Source organism: Sceloporus occidentalis, unplaced genomic scaffold, assembly GCF_023333645.1.
Source record: "Sceloporus occidentalis isolate IW3139 unplaced genomic scaffold, rSceOcc1.0.p SCAF_7, whole genome shotgun sequence".
NCBI classification, from domain to species: Eukaryota; Metazoa; Chordata; class Lepidosauria; order Squamata; family Phrynosomatidae; genus Sceloporus; species Sceloporus occidentalis.
Genome location: NW_028316987.1, coordinates 28,904,710 through 28,932,129, shown reverse-complemented (window position 1 = coordinate 28,932,129; position 27,420 = coordinate 28,904,710). Strand labels below are relative to the sequence as shown.

The 27,420-nt window shown below is 42.1% G+C and overlaps 1 protein-coding gene and 1 pseudogene across 2 annotated transcripts in view; one reads left to right on the top strand and one right to left on the bottom strand.

The window, feature by feature from the left end:
- The window catches only part of ADCY1 (adenylate cyclase 1), a 406,316-nt gene that overhangs the window by 121,067 nt on the left and 257,829 nt on the right, over positions 1–27,420 (top strand). For both annotated transcript variants that reach the window (XM_089532497.1, XM_089532496.1), the window contains exon 3: positions 21,728–21,846. In XM_089532497.1, coding sequence (XP_089388623.1) covers positions 21,728–21,846 — 119 coding nt within the window. The remainder of the gene's footprint in view (positions 1–21,727; positions 21,847–27,420) is intronic.
- On the bottom strand, positions 18,859–19,780 carry LOC149309456 (uncharacterized; annotated as a pseudogene).

The window sequence follows — 27,420 nt, the reverse complement described above, 5'->3', positions numbered from 1 at the left end:
CTTTTGGACGATGAAATTGTCTCCAAGGCAAGTGAGGAATTTACTAGACCTTGAGGATCTGGCTGAGTTTGACTTCCAGCAAATATTGGGGTAGTTTAAGTCACCCATCACTACTACATCTCTCCTTTCTGAGTGTGTGGTCATCTGTTCTTGAAAGGCATCATCCAATTCCTCCGTCTGACTTGGGGGTCTGTAGTAGACTCCCACCATAACATCCTTGTTGTTTCCCTGGCCTTTAATTTTTATCCAGATGCTCTCCACCTGGCTTCCAGGATTGATGTCCTGGATTTCTTCACTGGTGTAAATGTCCCTGACATATAAGGCTATTCCTCCTCCTTTCCTGTTTGGCATGTTTCTCTTGAAAAGGTTATACCCCCCTATTTCTACATTCCAATCATGAGACTCATCCCACCAGGTTTCAGTGATGCCTATTATATCATATTTGCTTTGTTGTACTAGGAGTTCAAGTTCATCGTGCTTATTTCCCATGCTCTGTGCATTAGTGTAGTGGCATCTAAGACCATGTGTTCCCTTTACTTGCTGCCTGTGCAAGTTTTTTTGCCTCCCACTGTTGGGTCCTTGCACTGTTTGGCTTGTTCCCTCTGTGTCAGTTTGCCTATTTTCTCCAGCCCTTTTGCCTTCCAGAATACTGTCTCCCTCCCCCACGGAACTCAGTTTAAAGCCCTCCTGATCAAATTCTTGAAGCTATTGGCAAAAATGTTTTTGCCAACTGGCGTGAGATGCAACCCATCCCTTGCCAGAAGTCCCTCCTCATGGAACCGCAGCCCATGGTCCAAGAATCCAAATCGTTCTTGGCAGCACCATCTACGGAGCCAGTTATTTACATCCGCTATTTTCTTCTCCCTTCTTGGACCATGCCCTTCGACTGGGAGAAGAGAGAAAATGACAACCTGTGCATCCACCTCTTTCAACTTCCTACCTAAAGCTTCATAATCCCTTATGATATTCTGAAGGCTATGCCTTGCAGTATCATTGGTTCCCACATGAACCAAAAGAAAGGGGTAGTGGTCAGTAGGCTTGACCAGTCTTGTCAGCCTCTCTATCACATCACAGATCTTTGCCTCAGGGAGACAGCACACCTCCCAAGACATCTTGTCAGGCCCACAAACCACTGGTTCAGTGCCTCTCAGCAAAGAGTCCCCGATGACCACCACTCGCCTCCTCCGAGGCTTAGCAGCGGCCGTTCCCTTTGGTGGAGCTCTCTGGGTCCCCTGCTCTGTCCCTGAGGTCTGTCCCTGCTGTTGTTCCTCATCATCCTTGATAGTAGAGAGAGATTGAAATTGATTTTGTAGCTGTAAGCTTACAGAATGTTCCCTGGTTTCCCTACTTCTGTGTGTGACCTTCCTCCAACTATCTACTTCTGTTGTGTGTGAAGTGACTTCATCTTCCCCAGCAACTTCCTCTGTGTGTTTCCTGTCCAGGACCATCTTCTGGTCAGGAAAACCTCTTCCTCCCTATGATGCTGAAGTGTAGCGACCTGGACCTCCAACTGCTGCCAAATTTAGTGGATTCATATTTCTTCTCCTGGAAACAAATGCTAAACAGAAAATAATCGTTATGTGGATTTTCACAGGAGGTTTTAATTCAAATGGGATTCCAGAGGGCCAAATCAGTTTTGAGGCAACTTATAAGGGATACAGAACTACAAATGCATTGGTACCAAGTCAGAACAAGACCAATACTGGCTAATAAGGCAGCTTTTGTTTGTCCTAAATATCTCCTTGTTTTAACAGTTCCTAAACTTAGGCACAGTACAGACCTCCCAAAAAGGGAGGCCTGCTGGTGCCTGTTTTTCCTCCTCAGGGAAGCTGCAGCCACCAAACGGCACGGCTTCCCTGCGGAGGAAAAAGAAGCTGTGAAAAGCAGGTTCTTTTTGCCCCACAGGGCAGATGTCATGATGCGGCGCAACATGCAGACGCTATGCATCCATCACGTCACAATGGCGGCACCCATATACATGGGGCGCTGCCATTGTGACAGCGCTGTGCCGTACTAGGGTTAGGGACCATGCAGTTACTGCGTGGTCCCTTAACCCTAGTATGGCGCCAGCACAACGCTTTAGCCCTACATGTACTGCACCTTAGACATGCCTTCTCTGTGGCACATCTTAATGTGCTTCCATCAGCAGTACTGGAGGGCAGGGTTTTTTTTTTTAAAAAGTATCATAAACATACCTGTGCTTGTACAAATGTAGACGTAGAGACTCAAGCCCATATCTTATAATACTGCCCATTTTAGCAAGACATCTTTTTTGATTTAATCAGCCTAATCCTACAGGATTTTCCAAGCAGATCAGACTTTTTTAAAATCTAACATTACTGCTTGATGATTCAGATCAACAAATAACAGATGGTCTCCAGATTCTGTGCCTCTAGAAGTCAGGTGGAGAGCATCTGGATAAAAATGAAAGGGGAGGGAAACAACAGGGATGCTATTCTGGGAGTCTGCTACAGACTCCCAAGTCAAACTGAGGAATTCGATGATGTCTTTCTAGAACAGATGACCACACACTCAGAAAGGAGAGATGTAGTCATGACGGGTGACTTCAACTCTCCTGATATTTGTTGGAAGTCAAACTCAGCCAAATCCTCAAGGTCTAGTAAATTCCTCACTTGCCTCGAAGACAATTTCATTGTCCAAAAGGTGGAAAAGGCAACAAGGGGGTCAGCTATTTTAAATCTGATCCTAACCAACTGGGATTACCTGGATAATGGAGTGCAAGTGGTGGGATCCTTAGGTGGGAGTGACCATGGTCTCTTGGAAATTGTAATACAGTGAAAAGGAGAAGTCAGGCATAGTTAGACATGCATTCTAGACTTTAGTAGAGCTGATTTCAGTAAACTTAGGGAAATACTAGGGGTGATCCCATGGTCAGGAAAACTAAAGGAGATGGGAGTTCAGGATGGATGGCAATTTCTTAAAAGGGAGATACTGAAGGCACAATTTCAAACAGTTGTCAGGAGGAAAAATGGTAGGTGAGAGGTTTTAAATGGGGTATATATAAGAAATGGAACAAGAGGTAAATCATAAAAGAGGAATTCAAACAGATAGCAAGCATGTGTAGGGATAAAGACAGAAAAGCTAAAGTGCAGAAAGAGCTCAGGCTCACTAGAGAGGTAAAGAACAATAAACAATGGCTTTTGGGAGTATGTTCACAGAAAAAAGAAGAAGAAAATGGTATGGCCACTGGGTGGAGAAGATGGTGAAATGCTAACAGGGGACAGAGAAAAGGCAGAATTATTCAACACCTTCTTTGCCTCAGTCTACTCAGAAAAGGAAAAGGGTGTTCAACCTCAGGAAAATGGAGCAGAGGACACAACAGGGGAAATCCAGGAGAGAATAAATAAAGAGGTAATACCGGAATACTTTGTTAATCTAAATGAATTTAAATCTCTGGGACTAGATGCACTACATCCAAGGGTATTAAAAGAACTGGCAAATGTAATATCAGAGCCATTGGCAATAATCTTTGAAAACTCCTGGAGAATGGGAGAAGTCTCAGCAGACAGAGGAGCAGAAATCTTATCCCCATCTTCAAAAAGGCAAAAAAAGAGGATCACAACAATTATCGCCTAGTTAGTCTGATATCAATACCAGGAAAGATTCCAGAGCACATCATTAAACAAAGAGTCTGTGAACATCTAGAAGGCAATTCCATAATCACAAAAAGTCAAAATGGGTTTTAGAGAAACAAGTCATGCCAGACAAATCTTGTCTCGTTTTTGATAAAATTACCAGCTTGTTAGTTGAAGAGACTGCTGTGGATGCAGTATATCTTGATTTCAGTAAGGCCTTTGACAAGGTTCCCCATGACATTCTTGCAAACAAGCTGGTAAAATGTGGGCTTGATAAGGTAACTGTTACATGGAATTGTAATTGGTTGACCGGCCGAACCCAAAGGGTGCTCAACAAAGGCTCCTTTTCATCCTGGAGAGAAGTGACCAGCGGGGTCCCACAGGGCTCTGTCCTGGGCTCAGTGCTATTCAACATCTTTATCAATGACTTGGATGACAGAATTGGGGTCATACTTATCAAATTTGCAGATGACACCAAATTTGGAGGATTAACTAATACCACAAAGGACAGGATCAAAATTCAAAATGACCTTAATTGATTAAAAAGCTGGGTCAAAGCTAACAAAATGAATTTCAGCACAGAGAAATGTAAGGTACTGCACCTATGGCACAAAAAAATGAAATGCATATATATACAGTATGGGAGACACCTGGCTTAAGGAGATTACATATGAAAGGTATCTAGGAGTCCTTGCAGACCACAAATTGAACATGTGTCAACAGTGTGATGCAGCAGCTAAAAAGGCCAATGCATCAATATAGTGTCTAGATCAAGGGAAGTAACAGTGCCACTCTATTCTGCCTTCGTCAGGCCTCACCCAGAATACTGTGTCCAGTTCTGGGCACCAAAATTCAAAAGGATGTCGACAAATTGGAGCATGTCCACAAGAGGGTGAGTAAAATGGTGAAGGGTCTGGAAACCATGCCTTATGAGGAAAGACTTAGGGGGCTGGGGATGTTTAGCCTGGAGTAGAGAAGGTTAAGAGGTGATATGATATCCCTGTTTAAATATTTGAAGGGATGTCATATTGAGGATATAGTGTATCTTGATTTCAGTAAGGCCTTTGACAAAGTTCCCCATGACATTCTTGCAAACATGCTTGTAAAATGTGGGTTAGACAAGGTAACTGTTACATGGATTTGTAATTGGTTCACTGGCCGAAGCCAAAGGGTGCTCAACAATGGCTTCTTTTCATCCTGGAGAGAAGTGACCAGTGGGGTCCCACAGGGCTCTGTCCTGGGCCCAGTGCTAATCAACATCTTCATCAATTACTTGAATGACAGAATTTGGGATATACTCATCAAATTTGCAGATGACACCAAATTAGGAGGAATAGCTAATACTCCAGAGGACAGAATCAAAATTCAAAATGACCTGAATAGACTAGAAAGCTGGTCCAAAACTAACCAAACGAAATTCAACATGGAGAAATGTAAGGTATTGCACTTCGGGTGGAAAAATGAAACTTACAGATATATGATGGGGGACACCTGGCTGAACGAGACTACATGTGAAAGGGATCTAGGAGTCCAAGTAGACCACAAGTTGAACATGAGTCAACAGTGTGATGCAGCAGCTAAAAAGGCTAATGCAATTTTAGGCTGCATCAATAAAAGTATAGTGTCTAGATCAAGTGAAGTAATAGTGCCACTCTATTCTTCTTTGGTCAAGCCCCACCTGGAATTTTGTGTCCAGTTCCGGGCACCACACAGAAACTGGAGCATGTCCAAAGGGGGGGGGGGCGACTAAAATGGTGAAGTGTCTGGAAACCATGCCCTATGAGGAACGACTTAGGGAGCTGGGGATGTTTAGCCTGGAGAAGAGAAGGTTAAGAGGTGATATGATAGCCCTGTTTAAATATTTGAAGGGATGTCATATTGAAGAGGGACCAAGCTTGTTTTCTGCTGCTCCAGAGAACAGGACCCAGAACAATGGATGCAAGCTGCAGGAAAAGAGATTCCACCTCAACATTAGGAGGAACTTCCTGACAGTAAGGGCTGTTCGACAGTGGAATACACTCCTCCCTTGGAGTGTAGTGGTCTCCTTCTTTGGAGGTCTTTAAGCAGAGGCTGGATGACTATCTGTTGGGTATGCTTTGATTGGGTTTTCCTGCATGGCAGGAAGTTGGCCCTTTTGGTCTCTTCCAACTCTACAATTCTATTATTCTTTGATTCTATGAGGAGAGAGCAAACTTTTTTTCTGCTGCTCCAGAGAACAGGACCCAGACTAATGGATGCAAACTACAGGAAACGAATTCTAGCTCTCGGAGAGTGGTGGAGTCTCCCTCCTTGGAGGTCTTTAAACAGAGGCTGGATGGCCATCTGTAGGGTATGCTTTTATTGAGAGTTCCTGCATGGTAGGGGGTTGGATTGAATGGCCATTGTGGTCTCTTCCAACTCTACAATTCTATGATTCTTCCCATGGATAAATTTTAGATGATAAAATTTAAGATTTTTAAATTAGCTTTGTCTGGATCTTTAGATTTATATTTAGAATGTGTTTACTGAAATGGTTTTAATTCATCTTGTGTTAATCTTTGGGAATTTAGTATAAACTTCTTCAATCATGAATGTGCTATTTATAGGTCTGTATGTTATGTGCAAACACAAATGTATGTATGTATGTATGTATGTTTCATTTATGTATGTTTTATGAGTTTTATGTTTTATGAATTTTATTAATTTTGGTATAACTAATTATACTTTAAAGTTTGGTCTGTGACTGTAAATAGATGATGATGATGATGATGATGATGATGATGATGAGTGCACTAAACAGAATTGAAAATGGAGTGTATTGTAACGGAGACAAAATATTTGTGCCTAAAAGTATGCAAACTAACATCTGCTTATGCCGCAATGTCAAAGCTGCTGGCAACTTTGGTTTTGTGAAAACACTGCACTCAGTATGGCAGCAATACTGGTGTCCAACTATGAGAAAGGATTTAAAAACCTATGTGAGAGACTGTCCTGTATGCATTACAGCAGAAATGATGGGTTGCAAGTGTTCAGAACAGTTGCAACCTCTTCCTACACATTTTATCATTGATCTTAGCCAGCCAGCCACAGGAAAACAGTGATTTGGCTGGTAGTCGACATGTTCTTCAAAGAGGCTCATTTTGTGCCTTGTAGATTGATACCAATGGCCTAGCAATTAGCCAAACTGTACAAAATATGTACAGCAACCTTTAACCATTATAAAACATTTTTTCTTCTTAAATTTGGACTGGATTGGCTTATTTTACCTCTACACCTACCAAATTATGCCTGTTGCAAAAGCATGGAGGCTTCTTGAGCAATCCATTGTTCTCTGCCTACAAAGAGGCCTGTGGCCTCACAGGAATGGTGACATATTGGATTCCAAGAGAGGAGTCCTTGTTGATATGCAAATGGACTGTAAATTTCCTGGACTTTGAAAACCTCCCCATTGCCACATGGCCAGAAGGAGTAGGATCCAGCCTGCAAAAGATACCCTCCCCATACCATCTTAACTATGGACAGAAACGACAGAATGCAGACATCTTACTTACATCTCTAATTTTTCTCCTGTTTGGTTTGTAACATCTTGCCTGCTGAAGAAGCCACTGGAGCTTTGAAAGCTTGCAACAAGTATATTGTGCATTTCGGTTTGCCAATAAAGGTATCATTGTTTGGTGGATTTTTGTTTCAGTTTGCTAAATGGTCAGCACAGCTACTCCATCATGTACAAAATGTGTATGCTACATGGAGTTCTAGAGAAGGTGGTTTTGGATCAAGGTACCCAATTTACATTACAATTTTGGGAAGCCCTTTTGAAATTAGTAAGTACAGAATGGTGCATCATCTCCAGAGTGATGAATAAATGGAAAGAATTAATCATATTCTAGACCAATATTTGAGATTTTATATAAATTATCTGCATAACAACTGGAGTGATGTACAGCCTTTTGCAGAAATGGCTTAAATAACTCTGTGCAGCAAAACAAATGACCTTTCTCCATTTGTAATGATCTGTAGTGAAAATCTGAGGGCACTGCCAAGTTGTGAGGTCATCCAGACTGGCTCAATGTCATTGATGGAGTGTGTGGAAAGAATTCATGGTGCTAGATCTGGAACTGAATTGACTTTAAAAGAGGCTAACGAGACGTATAAGAAATATGCTTACAAATGTAGTGTTCCTAATTGGGAAATTAAAGTGGGAGATTAGATATATAACTCTACTAAAATCCTTAAAAGTACTTAACCTTCAAAAAAGCTAGCACCAAAGTTTGTTGTTCATTCTATAATAAAACCTTTGGTGAATGAAGTGGTGTCAAAATTGGAGCTGTGCAAAACTTAAAAACATTTACACCCCATTTTTCATTTTATTTCACTCAAGCCAGCAGTGGAGAATAGTGCGTGGTATGTTCCAGCAAAATCTCCCTCTTCTATCCTGGTTGATAGCAAGCAACCCTTTTTTTTAAATTAAATGTTTATTATGTAAAACAACAAAACACTTAAGAAAAAGTAGAAAAGACATCACCATACATAGTTATACATATGACAAAACATCAGACCTGAACAAATCTTACATACAGACAACTAGACACCTACTACACTACACACCAGTTAACACACCACAAAAACAACTTCCTGAACTCCAGCCAAGTCAAAATTATCACTAATATCAGCCCTTCCCACCTTGCTTTAGGTTATAGATTCTTCTCTCTACCTACCCGTAGATATTTAGATTAACAAAATCATCATACATAAAATAAACCTAAACCTGACAATGTTCTAATTAACGTTATTTCTTTAGTCACCTTTAGCCCCATTCTTGCTTAAATATTGATATAAAGGTTTCCAGGTATCACTATATTCTTCCCAATCTTGTCTTCTCATAAGACATGTAAGCTTATCCATTTGTACCAAGTACAATAACTTATTTATTGGATAAGGCTAGACCCCCCTTTTGACATTGGATCCTGCAATACCTTAAATCTGACCCTAGGTCTCTTGTCACTCCAGGGGCACCCGTGCTGGGCCTAGCAGGCCCCAAAAGCCCACACGCCAGTTCTAGGAGCGACTATGTGGGCTAAAAGAGCATCCACGGGGGGCAGGAAGCTGACTTGGTGTCACCTGGTGCAGCCTGCACTCCCAGCAACCCCCCCCCCCCCCCCCCCAGTGATGCTACCGCATCAAACAATGCTTTTGCCTGTTGTTCTTGTGTGCTTTCAAGTCATTTCTGATTAAGGGAAACATATCACAGGATTTTCTTGACAACATATGTTCAGAGGGGGTTTGCTTTGCTAATCATACTTTTATGGGGGGGCCCTTATCAAATGCTTTGTTGAAATACAGTTAAATTATATCCACAGCATTCCCACCATCTACTAAGCTAGTGACCTAATTAAATATATATATATATATAATGCTGTTTTGGCATGATTTGTGTTTCACAAACCTATGCTGCTTCCTACTGATCACTACATTGTATTTGCAAATTATTTGCAAACTATTCATTCTAATATTTTTTTCCTGGCATTGAGGTCAAGGTGACTGGTCTGTAGTATCCTGGATCTTTGTTGCTTTTTTTTTTTTTAAAAGAGAGGTAATGTTAGATTGACACCAGTCTTCTAGCATGTCATCCTTTCTCCAAGATTTCTTTAAAAAAAATGACGACAAGTGGTTCAGAAAATGCATGAACAAGTTTCTTCAGTATTCTGGGATGCAGGTCATCTAGCCCAAAAAATTTAACTCGTTTAGCTTATCTGGATGATTCCTAAACCCCTATTAATCCTGATATGCCATCCAGGTCCTTTGCCAAAGTCTCTGCTGATGCACTGAATCACACAATCCTCTATTTGGGGGAAGAAATGAAGCAAAAAAGGCATCTAGTGCTTCTGCCTTTTTATTGTGATTGTTGTAATTTAACATCCTTTATAAGGCAGAATTTCCTTGGTCATTCTCTTGCTTAGATCATATGTGATGAAAAAACATTTATTGTTTCCTGCTTCCCAAGCCAGTATCAGCAAATTTGAGATTAACTTTCCTTAATCTATTCTTGCAAGCTTTGGGGCACACATCTGTATTTTTCCTTTGTAATTTGTCCTTTCTTCTGTTCTTTATATATTTTCCCTTTTCACTCCTTCCTTGAGTTTACTGTACATCCTGTTGGAATCATGGTCCTGTGATGCTTAATTGTTATGTTTGACTATACATGTGGTAAAGCAGGATGATAGGGTATGCTATTTACTGGTGATGCTGGGAGAAGAAAATATTGTATCATTGGTAGCCTGGGATAATAAGCAGATGTGTGGGAAAGAAGTATGAGCTACAGCTGTTACTAAAGCTGTTCTTCTGGGAAACTGTAGCTTGGCATGGAGGAATGTAGGAAGGGAAAAACCTGGGAAGACAGTACATTTTGAGTTCTGACAAATACTAGGGGCTCATTCCCACTTGCAGTATAACGCAATTTCCGATTCAGCTTTGCTCCAAATCCAAAATCGATTCCAAAAGTTCCTTCATTATGTGCTGGATCTTTTCATTACTAGAGTATAATTGCTTCTTTTCTGGCACAATTGTCATCTCCATTTGTTTTCATCGCTTCAAAAAATATGTCAATCATTGGAGAATCATAGAATCATAAGAGTTGGAAGAGACTACAAGGGCCATCCAGTCCAACTCCCTGCCATGCAGTAAATCTCAATCAAAGCATCCCTGACAGATGGCCATCCAGCCTCTGTTTAAAGACCTCTAAGGAAGGAGACTCCACTACACTCTGAGGAAATGTTCCACTGCCGAACAGCCCTGTGTGAACCTGAGAATGCAGGAGTGATTTGCATGTGTATTGTTCTGTGTTGATGGCTGGCCTCAGCCTGGGAGGATAATGCAAACAAGGATTAATGTCTGCTAATTGGCGATCAATTATCTGCTGGGAAAGCCCCTGACTCTGATTGGTTTTCCATTTGCATTTGCTGAGTCCTTATTTTGCTATTCTTCAGGACTGGTAGCCAAATATTGTTCACTTTAAGGGTTTCTTCTCTCTGGTTGAAATTGTCCAGATGTTTGTGGAGCTCAATGGCTTCCCTGTGCATCCTGATATGGTAGTGGTTGGCATGGTCCAGAACTTCAGTGTTTTCAAACAGTATTTTATGCCCAGGATGGTTTGTGGCATGTTCTGCTACTGCTGATTTTTCTGGCTGACCCAGTCTGCAGTGTCTTTCGTGTTCCTTGATTCTTGTTTGCACACTGCATTTGGTGGTCCCTATGTAGACTTTTCCACAGCTGCATGGTATGCAGTAAACTCCTGCGGCTGTGAGAAGGTCTTTCTGGTCCTTGGCTGAGCGAAGCATTTGCTGGATTTTCTTCGTCAGTTTGTAAACCATTTGAAGGTTGTGCTTCCTCACCACTTTGCTTATTCTGTCTGTGACTCCTTTGATGTAGGAGCCAGCCATCAACACAGAACAATACACATGCAAATCACTCCTGCATTCCCAGGCTCACACAGTATATATACACCCAATTTTTCCAGTCAAAGCATTCTCTGAAGATGCCAGCCATAGATGGTGGCGAAATGTCAGAAAGAAACTCTGCTAGAACATGGCCACATAGCCCAAAAAACCCCCAAAAAACTATGGATGCCAGCCATGAAAGCTTTTGACTTTATATTTAAACAGGGCTAGCATATAAATAAATAAATAAATAAATAAATAAATAAATAAATAAATAAATAAATAAATAAAATTTATTTATATACCGCTATTCCATTTGATCACAGCGGTGTACAACAATTGCAATAACAATACAATACAAGATAAAAATTGCAATAGATAATTAAAACTTGCAAAACAGTGCACAGTATCCATAAAATCAACATTAAACCAAGCCAGCAATATACTTGAAGATGTTAATCATATGGGGGGGGGGGGGCACACATATCACGGAACATCAGGGAAGGCTTGATGAAACAAAAAGGTCTTCAGTCTCTTTTTAAAGAGATCCAGGGAGGTGGCGGCGTGGAGCTCCTCGGGGAGGGTGTTCCAGATCCCATGGGCCAAGATGGAAAATGCCCTTTGAGAGGTTGACCTATATCTTGTAGAAGGGATCCTCAATAAACTCTTCCCAGATGACCTGAGTGTGCGGGGCGGATTATATGAGGAGAGGCGGTCCTCCAAGTACCCTGGGCCCAAGCCATTTAGGGCTTTATAGGTTATAACCAACACCTTGTATTGTGCCCGGAAGTGAACAGGCAGCCAATGGAGATCATACAAAATTGGTGTTACATGGTCGGCCCTGGAGCGTCCAGTGACTAGCCTAGCTGCCATATTCTGTACTAACTGAAGCTTCCAGGTTTGGTACAAGGGTTGCCCCATGTAGAGAGCACCTCTTAACCTTCTCTTCTCCAGGCTAAATATCCCCAGCTTCCTAAGTCATTCCTCCTAGGACATGGTGTCCAGACCCTTCACCATTTTAGTCGTCCTCCTTCAGATATGCTCCAGTTTTTCAACATCCTTTTTAAATTGTGGTACCCAGAACTGGACACAATATTCCAGGTGGGTCCTGAATAGAGTAGCACTATTATTTCCCTTGATCTAAACACTATACTTCTATTGATGCAGCCTAATGGAGAGGCCAGAGATGGGAGAAGGCCAGGAAAGTAGGGGACAGAGAATCCAGAGAAGCCAGGGACAGAGAGGCTGTGGGCTAGAGAAGGCCGGGAAAGCCAGGGACAGAGAGGCCAGGGAAGCCAGGGATGGAGACGTCACAGACAGGAGAAGGCTGGGAAAGCTGGGGACGGAGAGGCTGGGGATGGGAGAAGTCCAGGGAAGCCGGGGATGGAGAGGCCATGGATGGGAGAAGGCCATGGAAGCCAGGGATGGAGAGGCCGGGGAATGAGGCAGGAGGATGAAGGGGAGGACAATGGTTTGGGTTTTTTAAAAAAATTAAATTGATTGCAAGTAGTTGCAAAATCAATCAGTTGAATATTCTATCAATTTAACTTAAAAAAAACAAGTACAAAGGCAGCACTGAGAGGGGGGAATGGTGGATCTGTCAAAAACTGAGGAGGGATGCCATTAATCCCTCCCCTCCCAAATGAATCAATTCTGATCTGTCGTTCCCACTTATTGAACTGGCTTCAGAATCAATTCGTCTGAAAAGAACCACATATAAACTAGGCTCTAGAAAAAAAACAGTTTTTTTGCCTTTGCCTCGCTTTATCACAACAGAAATTGATCACATTGTGACAGGAACCAGTTTCAAATGGGAATGGCAGTCATTTACACCGATCGGCAATTCATTCTATTTCATAGTGGGAACAGGCCTTAAATATACTGTGTAACTTGGGGAAAAGCCCTCTCAGTCCTGATAACAGCTATATATTGCAATCAGCTCTGTTTACTTTATAAATTCTTTCTGAATCTGCTGCAGACCAGTGTTCCTGGAGTGGAGTTAGCCTGTATATTACAGTTTGCTCACATGGTCCTGAGTAGCTGCAGGCATGCAGATGAAAAAGGATGGCCAGACTAGTAAATTTGGGGTTAAGGAACAAGATGCTGGCTACTTAGAAGTGGAAATGAGGTGATGGATGGGGATGGAAGCCTCCACTGATCTCATGAAGTTGGGATTCATCCATCTCAAATTTCAAACAGTTCCAATGGGAAGGAAAAATGTGAGGTGTCTAAAAAACCCCGGGATGAATGTCTAAAGAACTTCCAACTGAGCTAAGACATATACAAGAAATGAAGAAAGGGGGAAATCAACAAAGAAGAATTCAAACAGACAGATCATGAAGGGAGAAAGTCAGAAAAGCTAATGAATAAAACACGTTCAAGCTTGCTAGAGAGATTAAAAACAATGAAAACGACTTCTTTGCTATTCTACCCATGGAATAAAGAGACCAGACACAAATGTATGGGTTAAAACAGGGCCATATATTGACCTATTTAATGAGTTCTTAATGGAACTGCCATTATTATCATAACCAAACAGATGTGGGAGACAGGGAAAGCTGCATACCAGTGTCTTATCACAGACTACTTTTGCAGCTTATTAAGGATGATAACACCTGGGCCCTCAACGACAGTCCATAAATTGGGTTGCCATTGGACAGCCGGCATAAGGAAGCCCAGCAAGAAGTCCCCCTTCCCAATCTGCAAAGATTAAAGTCGGGGTATACCTTCAAGCCAGACCCAAGGTCCATTTCTTTCAGCCACCCCCTAGGTCGCAAGGCCCGTAGAAATAAAAATTTTCTTTTCACACTCATTTTTATTTTTATAGTTTAGTAGGGTTTGGAGTACACAGGAAAAGGTCACCTTGGCACAGTGCTGGAGGACATCTTCAATTTTACACTTTCTGTTCACTGCTCCCTTAAGGGGCTTCTGGGGAGTTGCTCAGAGGAAGAGAAACAGAGACTTACCTTTGGAACTAGCTAGTAGCAAGGAGCTCTGTTCATAACTATAGTCCCAGTTGACTGAGCTCACTAATAAAGTTTGGGGACAAAGGTCAAAGCAGCAGGGGGTCTTTACACTAGTATTTAGCAGGGGAAGCCCACAGTCTTGTTTCAGTGTCTCCTTAAGACTCTCAGTATGGACACTGAAGGACCTGCTGCAGTCACCTGCATCACTTGTGGAAAGTTAGTCTTCTTCCCTAGAGATATGGGGAACTTCATCTGTCCCAAGTGCAAGTTGGTAGCCCTCTTAGAAGAGAAAGTACAGAAGTTGGAGGCCCAGGTCACTACACTTCAGCATATTAGGGAGCAAGAGGTTTTTCTGACCAGAAGGGACCAGACGGTCATGGACAGGAAACACACAGAGGAAGTTGCTAGGGAGCAGGAGGTCACTTCACACACTACAGAAGTAGATAGTTGGAGTAGTGTCACACATAAAACTAGGGAAACCAGGGAACGTTCTGTGAGCTTGCAGCTACAGAATCGATTTCAATCCCTCTCTGTTATTAAGGATGATGAGGAAGAGCAGCAGGAACAGACTTCAGGGACAGAGCAAGGGACGTTGGAAGTACCACCAAAGGGAACAGCCGCTGCTAAGCCTCGGAGGAGGTGAGTGGTGGTCGTCGGGGACTCTTTGCTGACAGGCACTGAACCAGTGGTTTGTGGGCCTGACAAGATGCCTTGGGAGGTGTGTTGTCTCCCTGGGGCAAAGATTAGTGATATGACAGAGAGGCTGACAAGACTTGTCAAGCCTACTGACCATTACCCCTTTCTTTTGGTTCATGTGGGAACCAATGATACTGCAAGGCATAGCCTTCAGAATATCATAAGGGATTATGAGGCTCTGGGTAGGAAGTTGAAAGAGGTGGATGCACAGGTTGTCATCTCCTCTCTTCTCCCAGTCGAAGGGCATGGTCCAGGAAGGGAGAAGAAAATAGCAGATGTAAACAACTGGCTCCGCAGATGGTGCCGCCAAGAACGATTTGGATTTTTGGATCATGGCCTGAGGCTCCATGAGTAGAGACTTCTGGCAAGGGATGGGTTGCATCTCACGCCAGTTGGCAAAAACGTTTTTGCCAATAGTCTCAAGAATTTGATCAGGAGGGCTTTAAACTGAGTTATGTGGAGGAGGGAGACAGTATTCTGGAAGGCAAAAGGGCTGGAGAAAATAGGCAAACTGACACAGAGGGAACAAGCCAAACAGTGCAAGGACCCAAAAGTGAGAGGCAAAAAAACTTGCACAGGCAGAAAGTCAAAAGGACACATGGTCTGCGTTATCTCTACACTAATGCACAGAGCATGGGAAACAAGCAAGATGAACTCAAACTGCTAGTACAACAAAGCAAATATGATATAATAGGCCTCACTGAAACCTGGTGAGATGAGTCTCATGATTGGAATGTGGAAATAGAGGGGTATAACCTTTTCAAGAGAAATAGGCCAAACAGGAAAGGAGGAGGAATAGCCTTAAATATCAGGGACATTTACACCAGTGAAGAGACCCAGGACATCAATCCTTGAAGCCAGGTAGAGAGCATCTGGATAAAAATTAAAGGGCAAGGAAACAACAAGGACATTATTGTGGGAGTCTGCTACAGACCCCCAAGTCAGACTGAGGAATTGGATGATGTCTTTCTAGAACAGATAACCACACGTTCAGAAAAGAGAGATGTAGTAGTGATGGGTGACTTCAACTATCCTCATATTTGCTGGAAGTCAAACTCAGCCAAATCCTCAAGGTCTAGCAAATTTCTCACTTGCCTGGAAGACAATTTCATTGTCCAAAGGGTGGAAGAGGCAACAAGGGGATCAGTTATTTTAGATCTGACCCTAACCAACAAGGATGACCTAATTAATGGAGTGCAAGTGGTGGGATCCTTAGGTGGAAGTGACCATATTCTCTTGGAATTTGTTATACAGTAGAAAGGAGAAGCCAGGCATACTCAGACACGCATCCTAGACTTTAGGAGAGCTGATTTTGGTAAACTTAGAGAAATACTGGGGGTGATCCCATGGTCAGGAACACTAAAAGAGAAGGCAGTTCAGGATGGATGGGAGTTTCTCAAAGGAGAAATACTGAAGGCACAATTTCAAACTGTTCCAGTGAGAAAGAAAAATGGGAGATGTCTCAAGAAACCAGGATGGATGACTAAGGAACTTTCAACTGAGCTAAGTTTTAAACGGAACATGTATAAGAAATGGAAAAATGGGGAAATCACACAAGAGGAATTCAAACAAATAGCAAACACATGTAGGGGTAAAGTCAGAAAAGCTAAAGCACAGAATGAACTCAGGCTTGCTAGAGAGGTTAAGAACAATAAAAAGGGCTTTTTTGGATATGTCCGCAGCAAAAGGAAGAAGAAGGAAATGGTAGGGCCACTGTGTGGAGAAGATGGCAAAATGCTAACAGAAGACAGAGAAAAGGCAGAATTACTCAACACCTTCTTTGCCTCAGTCTTCTCAGAAAAGGTAAAGGGTGTTCAACCTGAGGATAATGGAGCAGAGGACAGAATAGGGAAATTTCAGTACAGAATAAGTAAGGAGATAGTACAGGATGACCTTGTTAATCTAAACGAATATAAATCTCCAGGACCATATGAACTACATCCAAGGGTATTAAAGGAACTGGCAGGAGTAATATCGGAGCCATTGGCAATGATCTTTGAGAACTCCTGGAGAACAGGAGAAGTCCCAGCAGACTGGAGGAGGGCAAATGTTGTCCCCATCTTCAAAAAGGGGGGAAAAGAGGATCCAAACAATTATCATTAAGTTAGTCTGACATCGATACCAGGAAAGATTCTAGAGCAGGTCATTAAAAAGAGAGTCTGTGAACATCTAGAAGGCAATGCCATAATCACAAAAAGTCAACACGGGTTTCAGAGAAAGAAGTCATGCCAGACAAATCTAATCTCTTTCTTTGATAAAATTACTAGTTTGGTAGATGAAGGGAATGCTGTGGATATCGTATATCTTGATTTCAATAAGGCTTTTGACAAAGTTTCCCATGACATTCTTGTTAACCAGCTTATAAAATGTGGGATAGACAAGGCAACTGCTACATGGATTCGTAATTGGTTGACTGACCGAACGCAAAGGGTGCTAAACAATGGCTCCTTTTCATCCTGGAGAGAAGTGACCAGTGGGGTCCCACAGGGTTCTGTCCTGGGCCCAGTGCTATTCAACATCTTTATCAATGACTTGGATGACAGAATTGGAAGCATTCTTATCAAATTTGCAGATGACACCAAATTAGGAGGAGTAGCTAACACTCCAGAGGACAGGATCAACATTCAAGATGACCTGAATAAACTAGAAAGTTGGGCCACAGCTAACAAAATGAACTTCAACAGGGAGAAATGCAAGGTACTGCACTCAGGGCGGAAAAATAAAATGCACAGATGTAGGATGGGAGACACATGGCTGAACGAGACTATGTGTGAAAGGGATCTGGGAGTCCAAGTAGACCACAAGCTGAACATGAGTGAACAGTGTGATGCGGCAGCTAAAAAGGCCAATGCTATTTTAGGCTGCATCAATAGAAGTATAGTGTCTAGATCAAGAGAAGTAATAGTGCCACTGTATTCTGCTTTGGTCAGGCCCCACCTAGAATATTGTGTCCAGTTCTGGGCGCCACAATTCAGAAAGGACATTGAGAAACTGGAGCGTGTCCAAAGGAGGGCGACAAAAATGGTGAAGGGTCTGGAAACCATGCCCTATGAGGAACGACTTAGGGAGCTGGGGATGTTTAGCCTGGAGAAAAGAAGGTTAAGAGGTGATATGATAGCCCTGTTTAAATATTTGAAAGGATGTCATATTGAGGAGGGAGCAAGCTTGTTTTCTGCTGCTCCAGAAAACAGGACCCGGAACAATGGATGCAAGCTACAGGAAAAGAGATTCCACCTAAACATTAGGAGGAATTTCCTGACAGTAAGGGCTGTTCGACAGTGGAATGCACTTCCTCGGAAGGTGATAGAGTCTCCTTCCTTGGAGGTCTTTAAACAGAGGCTGGATGGCCATCTGTCAGGGATGCTTTGATTTGGATTTCCTGCATGGCAGGGGGTTGGACTGGATGGTCCTAGTGGTCTCTTCCAACTCTACGATTCTATGATTCTATGATTCTATGATTCTAGATATGGGCAAGTGTCTACTAACCCTTATCTCCCACCAACACCAAGCACCTCTTTTAAACAATTATGCAGGTTCGTTAAGAAGACATCATTATCTAGATCAGGGAGGTGGACACCATCAGCTCTGTAGAACTCCGGCCTTTGAAATACAATTTGGGGATAGGGCAAGTAGTTGCATAGCCTGGCCTCAAGGGCTCTCTTGATTTCTTTATTAGCCAGCTGTCTGGCTCTATCAAGTGCGACTGGGTCACCACCACACCTCCACTCCAACCGAGAGAGTATTGCTGACCAAACAATGACCACACCTGGCCATGAACAGTGGATAAGGGTCAAATCATGCACCACCTGCAAGATTAACACCTTACCCTTTAACAATCCTAAGTTGTTACCACCACAGTGGATAACCAACACTTGAGGAGGAGGCCCACGGTGCTCCCTGAACAGCAATGGTAACATGCCATGCCAATGAAGGCCCCGTCTGCCCTTCCACTGCAGATGGGCCACCTCACCCAGGCTCAAGTGCGTGCTGAAGTGACTGGAACTTGCGTGACGCCCAGCCCAAATAAACATGCTGTGGCCACACATGTTGGTGTGTGTGCAATCTCTTCAGCCTGGGATGGGGACCTGTAACACAAACAGAAAAAAACAATGTTAATATAACGACCACTCAACACCAAAACTTCCTTATATAACTGTGGTAAACCACCAACTTCCAGCGCCCAATTGACTAAATAGCCTCCTGTTGGAAACCCATGGCTGATGCAGCTCTGATCCAGAAAGAGTGAGTGGCAAAGCGCACATTAGCAAAGCCCAGGGCAGCCAAAGCCTTAGAAGTGACAGCCCAAAACTGATGTTTTGTCAATGGCAGAAGACTCTGGTGAATGAATAGAGGTCCAGGAGCCGAACCCCTGACCTCTATGAAGATCACGGACAGGACAAATGTCCAAGTCCGAACAAGGCTGGAGATGAATTCTAGAACCCTTACCATGCTGGTCAGTCTTAGACGATCTAATCAAGAGTGTTACAAACTGACCCACAAAACTGACATCTGAATAGAGCAATGCTCTATTGGATCTATCATGTTTAGAAGATAATACCAATTCGCAAATACGCAGCGCCCCAAAAAATGCAATTAAAGCTGCTGCATGGAATAAAAGGGCTTCATAGGGCAATATGCAAATATCAACCCACTTAGCTTGAAGACCCTTAAGAATATTGGGAGACCAAGGTGCCCTAGAATTCCTTCGCCAGTCCCTCTCCCTGGGCCAGCCTTCCAAAGCCTTCTTAATCCTAAAATCACGAGTGTTATCCTGGGCTCCCTGGGCTTTAGGCCAGAATGCTAAAGTAGAAAGATGTCCACAAATGGACTGGGGCACCAAATCCCTACGATGAAGATGTACACAAAAGTGAAACAGCTGCTGTACAGGAATGGGCAAGACATCACCCAACAGATGATCCCGTCAAAACCTCAAAAACAGCCGAACAGCTCTAAGGTATCTCTTTTGTGTACTGGCAGCAACCGAGAGACCAAGTGCTCTTGTCACCTCCCACTGCCAAAGTTTCACAGATGCTTGGGCATCGGATCCGCCATCTGAGCCGCTTTGGGGGCCAAACTCCAAAGCGCTCCATCTGTTGGCGAGAAAGAGCATCTGGAATAGAATTATTTAAACCCGGAATGTGTCGCGCTGTGAACAAAATGTTAAAACGCAAGCACTGAAGAGTAAAAGCGCAAACCAAGCGCATAACCATCCTATTTTTAGATGTTCCTCCAAAGACCCTCCCTCCTGGCACTGGAATTCTCCAGCGGAAGTAAGAGCAAGAAAGACCTTGTGCTCTCTCCAGACCTTCCCTGCTTGCACTGGAATTTCCACAGGAAGTAAGAGCAAGTAAGACTTTCTGCTCCCTCAAGACCACCTCCTGCTTGCACTGGACTCTTCCTCAGAAGGCCTGAGTTGGCAATAGCCTAAAAGCTGCTTTAACACTTCAGAAAGAGAGAGCCAGCTACAGCTTTTCTTTTTTCTTTCCTGTTTCTGCCATTGTCTCACCTTCTCCTGTTGATCACTGGGTAGTGAATCCTCTCCTTCCAATGGCTCCACACATTTCTCCTAACCTGATCCCCATTCGGCCTCTTCCTGTCTCCCTGTTTCCATTCCTCTGTTCACTCTGGAACTGTCGCTCTGCTGCCTCTAAAGCAACAGCAATTCACGACCTTTTTCTCTCCAAATCCTTTAATCTCCTCGCTCTCACCGAAACTGTAAATCTTTTTATATCTACACCAAGTCTTTAACCAAACCTTTCTTATTATATGTCTATTATAAGTGCCACCCATATCTAAGGTCAAAGCCTTCTAATGCCAACAGTCTGGTGACTTCTAGGGCCATCCACTCCTTAATCAAATCAAAACAGCAGGCTTTGTACTATATTTTTAAATGTAATATGTTTGCACTGTGCTCATATTATTTTCTGATTTTAATGTGGAATTGTTTAAATTTAAATTTTTCATATTGTTTTATCTTTTTTCTTCTTGAAATTTCATGATCAAATGATTAGGATAAAAATATAGTAATAAAAAATAAATAAACTAGTTGTATAGTTGTGCAGTAGCCAGTACACTGCATCACTATAGTTGAATCTGAGTCAAGTCTCATCTGCACTGCAGAAATAATGCAGTTTGAAACCACTTTAAGTGTGATGGATCAATTGTATGGAATTCTGGGATTTGTAGTTGGTTGTGGCACCAGAGCTCTATGGCAGAGAAAGCTAAATATCTCACAGAACTTCAAATCCCAGGATTCCATGGCATTGAGCCTTGGCAGTTAAAGCAATGTCAAGCTCCCTTATTTCTGCAGTCCAGATTAGACCTCAGCAAGTCATTGATTATCTATTTCATTTTTTTATTTATTTATACATCAGTAAGTCTCTTTTCTATCCCCAAATGGGACTGGCTGTTGTGATGGTAAATAGTGAAAGGAGACAAGGTCCCACATGCTATATGATGGTCAAAAACTTTTATTTCATAAGACGTCTAATGTGTTTCAGCCTTATCACCAGTTCACCTTCCTCAGGTTCTTCTATAAAATAAACAAAAATACTTTCCAGATTTTTCTTTTTTACTTGGTTATAATGGTAAAGTTGTGTGTAATTCTGGGGCTGTCTTGTAACAAAAATGGGAATGTGTTGCCTGTAGAGACTGGGAATTTAAAGAGTGACAGAAATTTCAAAATAATCTGTACACTGTGAAGTCGAAGGCTTTCATGGCTGGCATCCATAGTTTTTTGTGGGTTTTTCGGGCTATGTGGCCATGTTCTACCACTGGTCACGACAGGAAGAAACTCTGCTAGAACATGGCCACATAGCCCGAAAAACCCACAAAAAATAATCTATACACTATATGAAACCCTTGAAAGTAGCTTTCAACAAAAATGATCCTCCAAATGTGGGCTTTCTTAATATGGGAAGGGCATATATAAAGGAAATGTAATGGAGAGATCCTGGAATGTTGACCCATTTGCAATGAACATGCAAGTCTGACATAAGCACGTGCAATTAATGATCTACCTCATGATTAACATGTGTGTGTTTGTTTTGATTTTTAGGAGCGACTCTTGATGAGCCTTTTGCCCAGGAATGTTGCCATGGAAATGAAGGAAGATTTTCTAAAGCCACCTGAAAGGATTTTCCATAAGATTTATATTCAGAGGCATGATAATGTTAGGTAGGAAAACAACAAATGCAAAGTGAAAGGGTCAGAGGGCTGGCATTCCTTCTTATTTATTGGATGGGTTAAAGAAAAGAAAGTGCACATATTGGAGATGATTCAAATTTATTTGAAGCAAATAAATGCCATGAATAAACCTTTTCATAAGGTTTACCAGTCTCATCAACATCTTGCTTCATTGGAGGTCTTGGAGCATCCATTGGAGTGGCCCCACATAAAGTCCCTGCCTCACAGGCTGGTTCCTTAATTGGCCCCAAAACTGGATCACAGGTGTCATTTGGAACAGAAAGCACCATCATTAGGCCATTAAATGGGGAAAACACCAGTTTCTGTATAACCAACCCCAGGGACGTTGTACAGATCGCAACATAATTTTATAATTGCAGGCATATTTTCCAAATACCATAAGTTTTGTCTTTGACAAATTATAACGTATTAATGTACTTATTTTGGTTCCCATTTCAAGGCATATAAATCATTTCTACCTAGAATAATAGAACCTTAGAATCATAGGGTTGGAAGAGACCACAGTGGCCATCCAGTCCAACCCCCTGCCATGCAGGAACTCACAATCAAATCATCCCCAATTATGGCCATGCAGTCTCTGTTTAAAAACCTCCAAAGAAGGAGACTCCACCACACTCTGAGGGAGTGTGTTCCACTATCAAACAGTTCCTTCTATTGTTGAAGTGTAAGCTCTTTTCCTGTAGCTTGCCTCTTTTGTTCTAGGCCCTATTCGCAGGAGCTGCAGAAAATAACCTTGCTTCTCCTCAATATGACATCCCTTCAAGTATGTAACCAAGGCTACCATATCACCTCTTAACCCTCTTTTCTCCAGGCTAAACATACCAAGTTCTTTAAGTTGTTTCTCATAGGGTATGGTTTCCAGACCATTCACCATTTTAGTTCACCCTCCTTTGGACACACTCCAGCTTGTCAGGATCCTTTTTGAATTGTGGTACCCAGAACTGGACACAGTATTCAAGGTGAGGCCTGATCAAAGCAGAAGAGAGTGGCACCATTACTTCCCTTGATCTAGACACTATGCTTCTATTGATGCAGCCTCAAATCATATTGCCCTTTTTAGCCGCCCCATCATACTGTTGACTCATGTTTAACTTGTGGTCTACTAAGACTCCTAGTGTCAGGCTGTCAATCGCAGCCCCCCTCTTGCAACAAGAAACTGTATTTTGGAAAAGGAACAGCTTTATTGAAGAAAGAGATACATACAACAGAAGTGACTTTTTTGTCAGGAATGAAAGTGTACATTAACATATGGTTTATATAAACCCATAAAGCAATCCCACCCCATCAACCAATAAAGCAAACTAATTGGACAACTCTTTCCTGCACAGTGATGAATCTCCTCTCTGGTGATGTAATGTCCTCCAGTCCGGGCTCTTGGCAAAACTCTCAAAACAATTAAGCTCTCACAGAGCGTTCTCTCCCTACTGCACCTGTGACCTTGAGGTATAAACCTTAAGCCACAACAGGACTAATTTATATAGAACCTTAACAGCCTATATATAGTTAAGCACTACTGGAAACCCCATCCTCCCGCAGCCCAACATAATATAGCAGCATATTAAAATGTAATGAACATATTAACATAACATCATATAAGCAATAGGCACTCTATGTTTCAGTTCCCCTTCCCATCACAGAGACCAGTCTCTAGCCCTTTGAAGACAAAGCCTCTGCTGGCTGGGTAACTCCCTCCACATTCTATTCTTAACAAGCAAGCATTCCAACCTTAACAAGCAAGCACAGATTTTAACAGCCAGCCTACCTCTTTCTAGTACATTCTGTTAACCCATAATGAAATCTAACATTAAACCAACTACTAACTTAATCCAATAATATTCTAACAAAACCCTAAACCTATAACCCTCATGACAGAAACCCCTGAATGAATAAATGAATGAAGGGGATTTCTAACACCTAGATCCATTTCACACTTAGTCCTGTTAAGCCAGGCATTCCCCATCCTATGCATCTATACATTTCATTTTTCTGCCCTAAGTGCAGTACCTTACATTTCTCTGTGTTCAAATTCATTTTGGTAGCTTTGGCTCAACTTTCTAATCTATTAAGGTTATTTTGAATTGTGATCTTCTCCTCTGGGGTATTACCTACTCCTCCTAATTTGGTATCATCTGCAAATTTGATAAGCATGCCCCCTATTCTTTTATCCAAGCCGTTGAAAAGATGTTGAATAACATTAGGCCCAGAACCCTGTGGTACCCCACGGGTCACGTCTTTCCAGAATGAAGAGGAGCCATTACTCAGCACCCTTTGGGTTCAGCTGGTTAACCAATTACAAATCCATTTAACAGTTGTATTGTCTAGTCCACATTTTACTAACTGGTTTGCAAGAATATTATGGGGAACTATGTCAAAGGCCTTATTGAAACTGAGATATGCTGTATCTACAGCTTTCCCTTTATCTACCAAGCTGGCAGTTTTATATATATATAAAAAAAGATCAGATTAGTCTGGCATGACTTGTTTCTTTGAAACCCATGTGGACTTTTTCTGATTGTGGCATCTCCTTTTAAATGTTCACAGACTCTCTGTTTGAAGATCTGCTCTAGAAATTTTCCAGGTATTAACTAACTGGACAATAATTGCTGGAATCCTCTCTTTTGTCTGTTTGAAAATGGGGACGTTTGCTCCCTCCTCTAACTTGCTAGGACTTCTCCTGTCCTCCATGAGTTCTCAAAGATTATTGTCAATGGCTCTGAGATTACATTTGCCAGTTTTTTAAAAATACGTTTGGATGTCATTCATCTGGTCCTGGAGACTTAAATTCATTTAGATTAATCAGGTATTCCTATACTACCTCTTTATTTATTCTCTGCTGCATTTCCCCTATTGTGTCCTCTGCTCCATTTTTCTCAGACTGGCCACCCTTTTCCTTTTGTGAGAAGACTGAGGCAAAGAACATTACTAAGGCTTCTGAATGGTGTCAAATGAGAGGTCAATACGGGGGTGCGTGTGTGAAACCATGAGTTACCGCACTAGGTGACACCACCTATTGCGTGTCACCTAGTGATATGGAGTGTGATACATGCACCACCTAGTGCGTGTCACCTACGGGATACGGAGTTGAGACTGCCATGGCCGCCTTAGTCAATGGTCTTTGTCTGGGCCTCGACAGGGGAAGTGTGACCCTGCTGGTGCTCTTGGACATCTCAGCAGCCTTCAATACCATCAACCATGGTATCCTTCTGGATCGCCTGAGAGAGTTAGGTATCGGGGGCACTGTTCTTCAGTGGTTCCGGTCCTATCTCTTGAGTAGATTCCAGATGGTGAGGCTGGGGGACAGCTGCTCTCGTAAAAGAGAGCTGACATCTGGCATCCCTCAGGGCGCCATTCTGTCCCCCATGCTATTTAACATTTACATGAAGCCGCTGGGACAGATCATCCGGAGACATGGAGCGCAGTGTTATCACTACGCTGATGACACCCAGATCTATCTCTCCATGTCTCCGACTGACACAGTGACTAAGGATGATGTCTCTCCTTTGGATGCCTGCCTGGAGTCAGTAATGGCATGGATGAGGGAAAACAAACTCAAGTTGAATCCGGAGAAAACAGAGGTACTTGTGATAGATGCCCCAGGCCCAGACAGGGAAATTTGTCATCCAGTCCTAGATGGGGTCACACTTCCCCTAAAGGACAAAGTCTGCAGTTTGGGAGTACTCCTGGATCCATCTCTGCAGTTATCATCTCAAGTGAGTATGTTCCCTGAATGATTAAGGAAATAGATGGTAAATGGCTGGTTAGAAAAAAGGTTGGAAACTTGAAAAGGAAAAGTTATGGAGACACAGGAAGCAATTAGCTGATGCTTTGTAAACTGCTTAGGAAGTGCTTAAGTGGTATAGAAATGTACTCCTATTGCTATTGCTATACCTAGAAAATAATTGGAAAATGCTGAAGAGAGGGAAGAAGACAAAAGGGAGGAGAATGGAAGGTGAGTGGAGACTGAGCAGATAATCTATCTGAAGCCATTTGAAGTTGAATAGAGTGATGAGCAGTAGAAAAAACAAAAGAGATGGAAAGAAGAGACTTGTAGAAAGTAAAGCTGACAGATAAATATACAATTTCTAGAAGAAAGAAGAGAAGAAAGAAGGACAGACATAAAGATGCAAATAAGAACAGAAAGAAGAGAATTTGGAAATGGAAATAGAAAACAGGTCAAAAATATTAGAACAGTCAAAGATTCAAGAAGAAAGACAGAAAGTGCTGACAGAAATCAGAAGCAAGTACAACAAAATTAGAGGATTGGAGGTACAAAAAGAAGACAACCTGCTTCTTTGAATAACCCCTTCATTGGCACAATTTATAGGATGACAAGCAGAACAGCTTGGCTTAGAGATCAACAAATTGTTCCATGTGGACTCGTGGATAGCCAAAAGTAAAAAAAAACTGCCAAGGGACACAGTAGTGTACGTCATGAGGGAGAAAGTCAAATATTTAATCTTAGAGAAAAGCTATTTTAAAAAACTAATAACAGAAAGGAAAGAAGTGAAAGTTTTCAAAGATGTGCCCTCCTAAATTTTGAAGAGGAGAAAGAACTATGCCTTCTTGACATAACTATTGGAAAAAAAGGGGGTGAATAAACTATAGATGGGAGAGCATTGAAAGAATACCCTTTACATTCAAACAAACAAAAAAAAAGATACATCTTAAATTCCATTTATAAATCAAAAGAATTCCTGAAAAGGCATGGAGAGGACTTTAAAATTTACAATAGGAAGACTTATACTCCAGAAGACAACAGAGAGAGTCAAATCTCGGAAAACAATGGTAAGATTCAAACTTCACAAGACAAGAATCCAAAAGAGGGAGAGAGAGACAGTGAGAAACACTGGCCGAATAGAGAGTCTGTCAGAACCCGTCATTTGAATCCAGTTATAATGTTAATCCGTGTGTGTGTGTGTGTGTGTGTATGTTTGTGGAGTTGCACATAGGTTAGGGGGGTTAAGTAGGGAGTCATATATATAAGGGGGTTAAGTCAGGAGTAATATATAATCAGTTATTTAGTTTAGTTATTTACTTCCAGTTATTTGCTTTAGTGTGGTGTTTTGGGATATATATGTATTTCTCATTATAACTGTTCATATTCCTGTTCTGTCTATGAGTTTATGGTGGTGGTGGGGTTGGTAGAGAGTAGAGAAGTTAATTGTATAAAGTTCTGCTGAAGAGGCCTAGCTGAGGGATTGGAATGTTAGTGATACTGGTGCATCTGGCCTCAAGGTTACTTGCCATTCTGAGAAAGGTTTGGTTGCCTTGGGGAGGAGTGTGTGGTGTGGGATTAGTCCTGAGTTGGAAGGGGTGGGGCTGAAGACGGTGTAAAAAGTACACTTTTTTCCTGTGGCCTTCAGATTTTGCAAAAACATGTTAATGGATCTTTTCTGCCTTGTATCTACAATAAACTCTATTTCTTTGGAATAAGTTTTCTTGTGGATTACTGGTCTGAGGATCCCCAGATCTCACATAATCAGAGAGTGAAGAAGGAGGAGGAAACTTAACAGATCAAAAATAAGTGTAAGAGTAAAGTAAAAG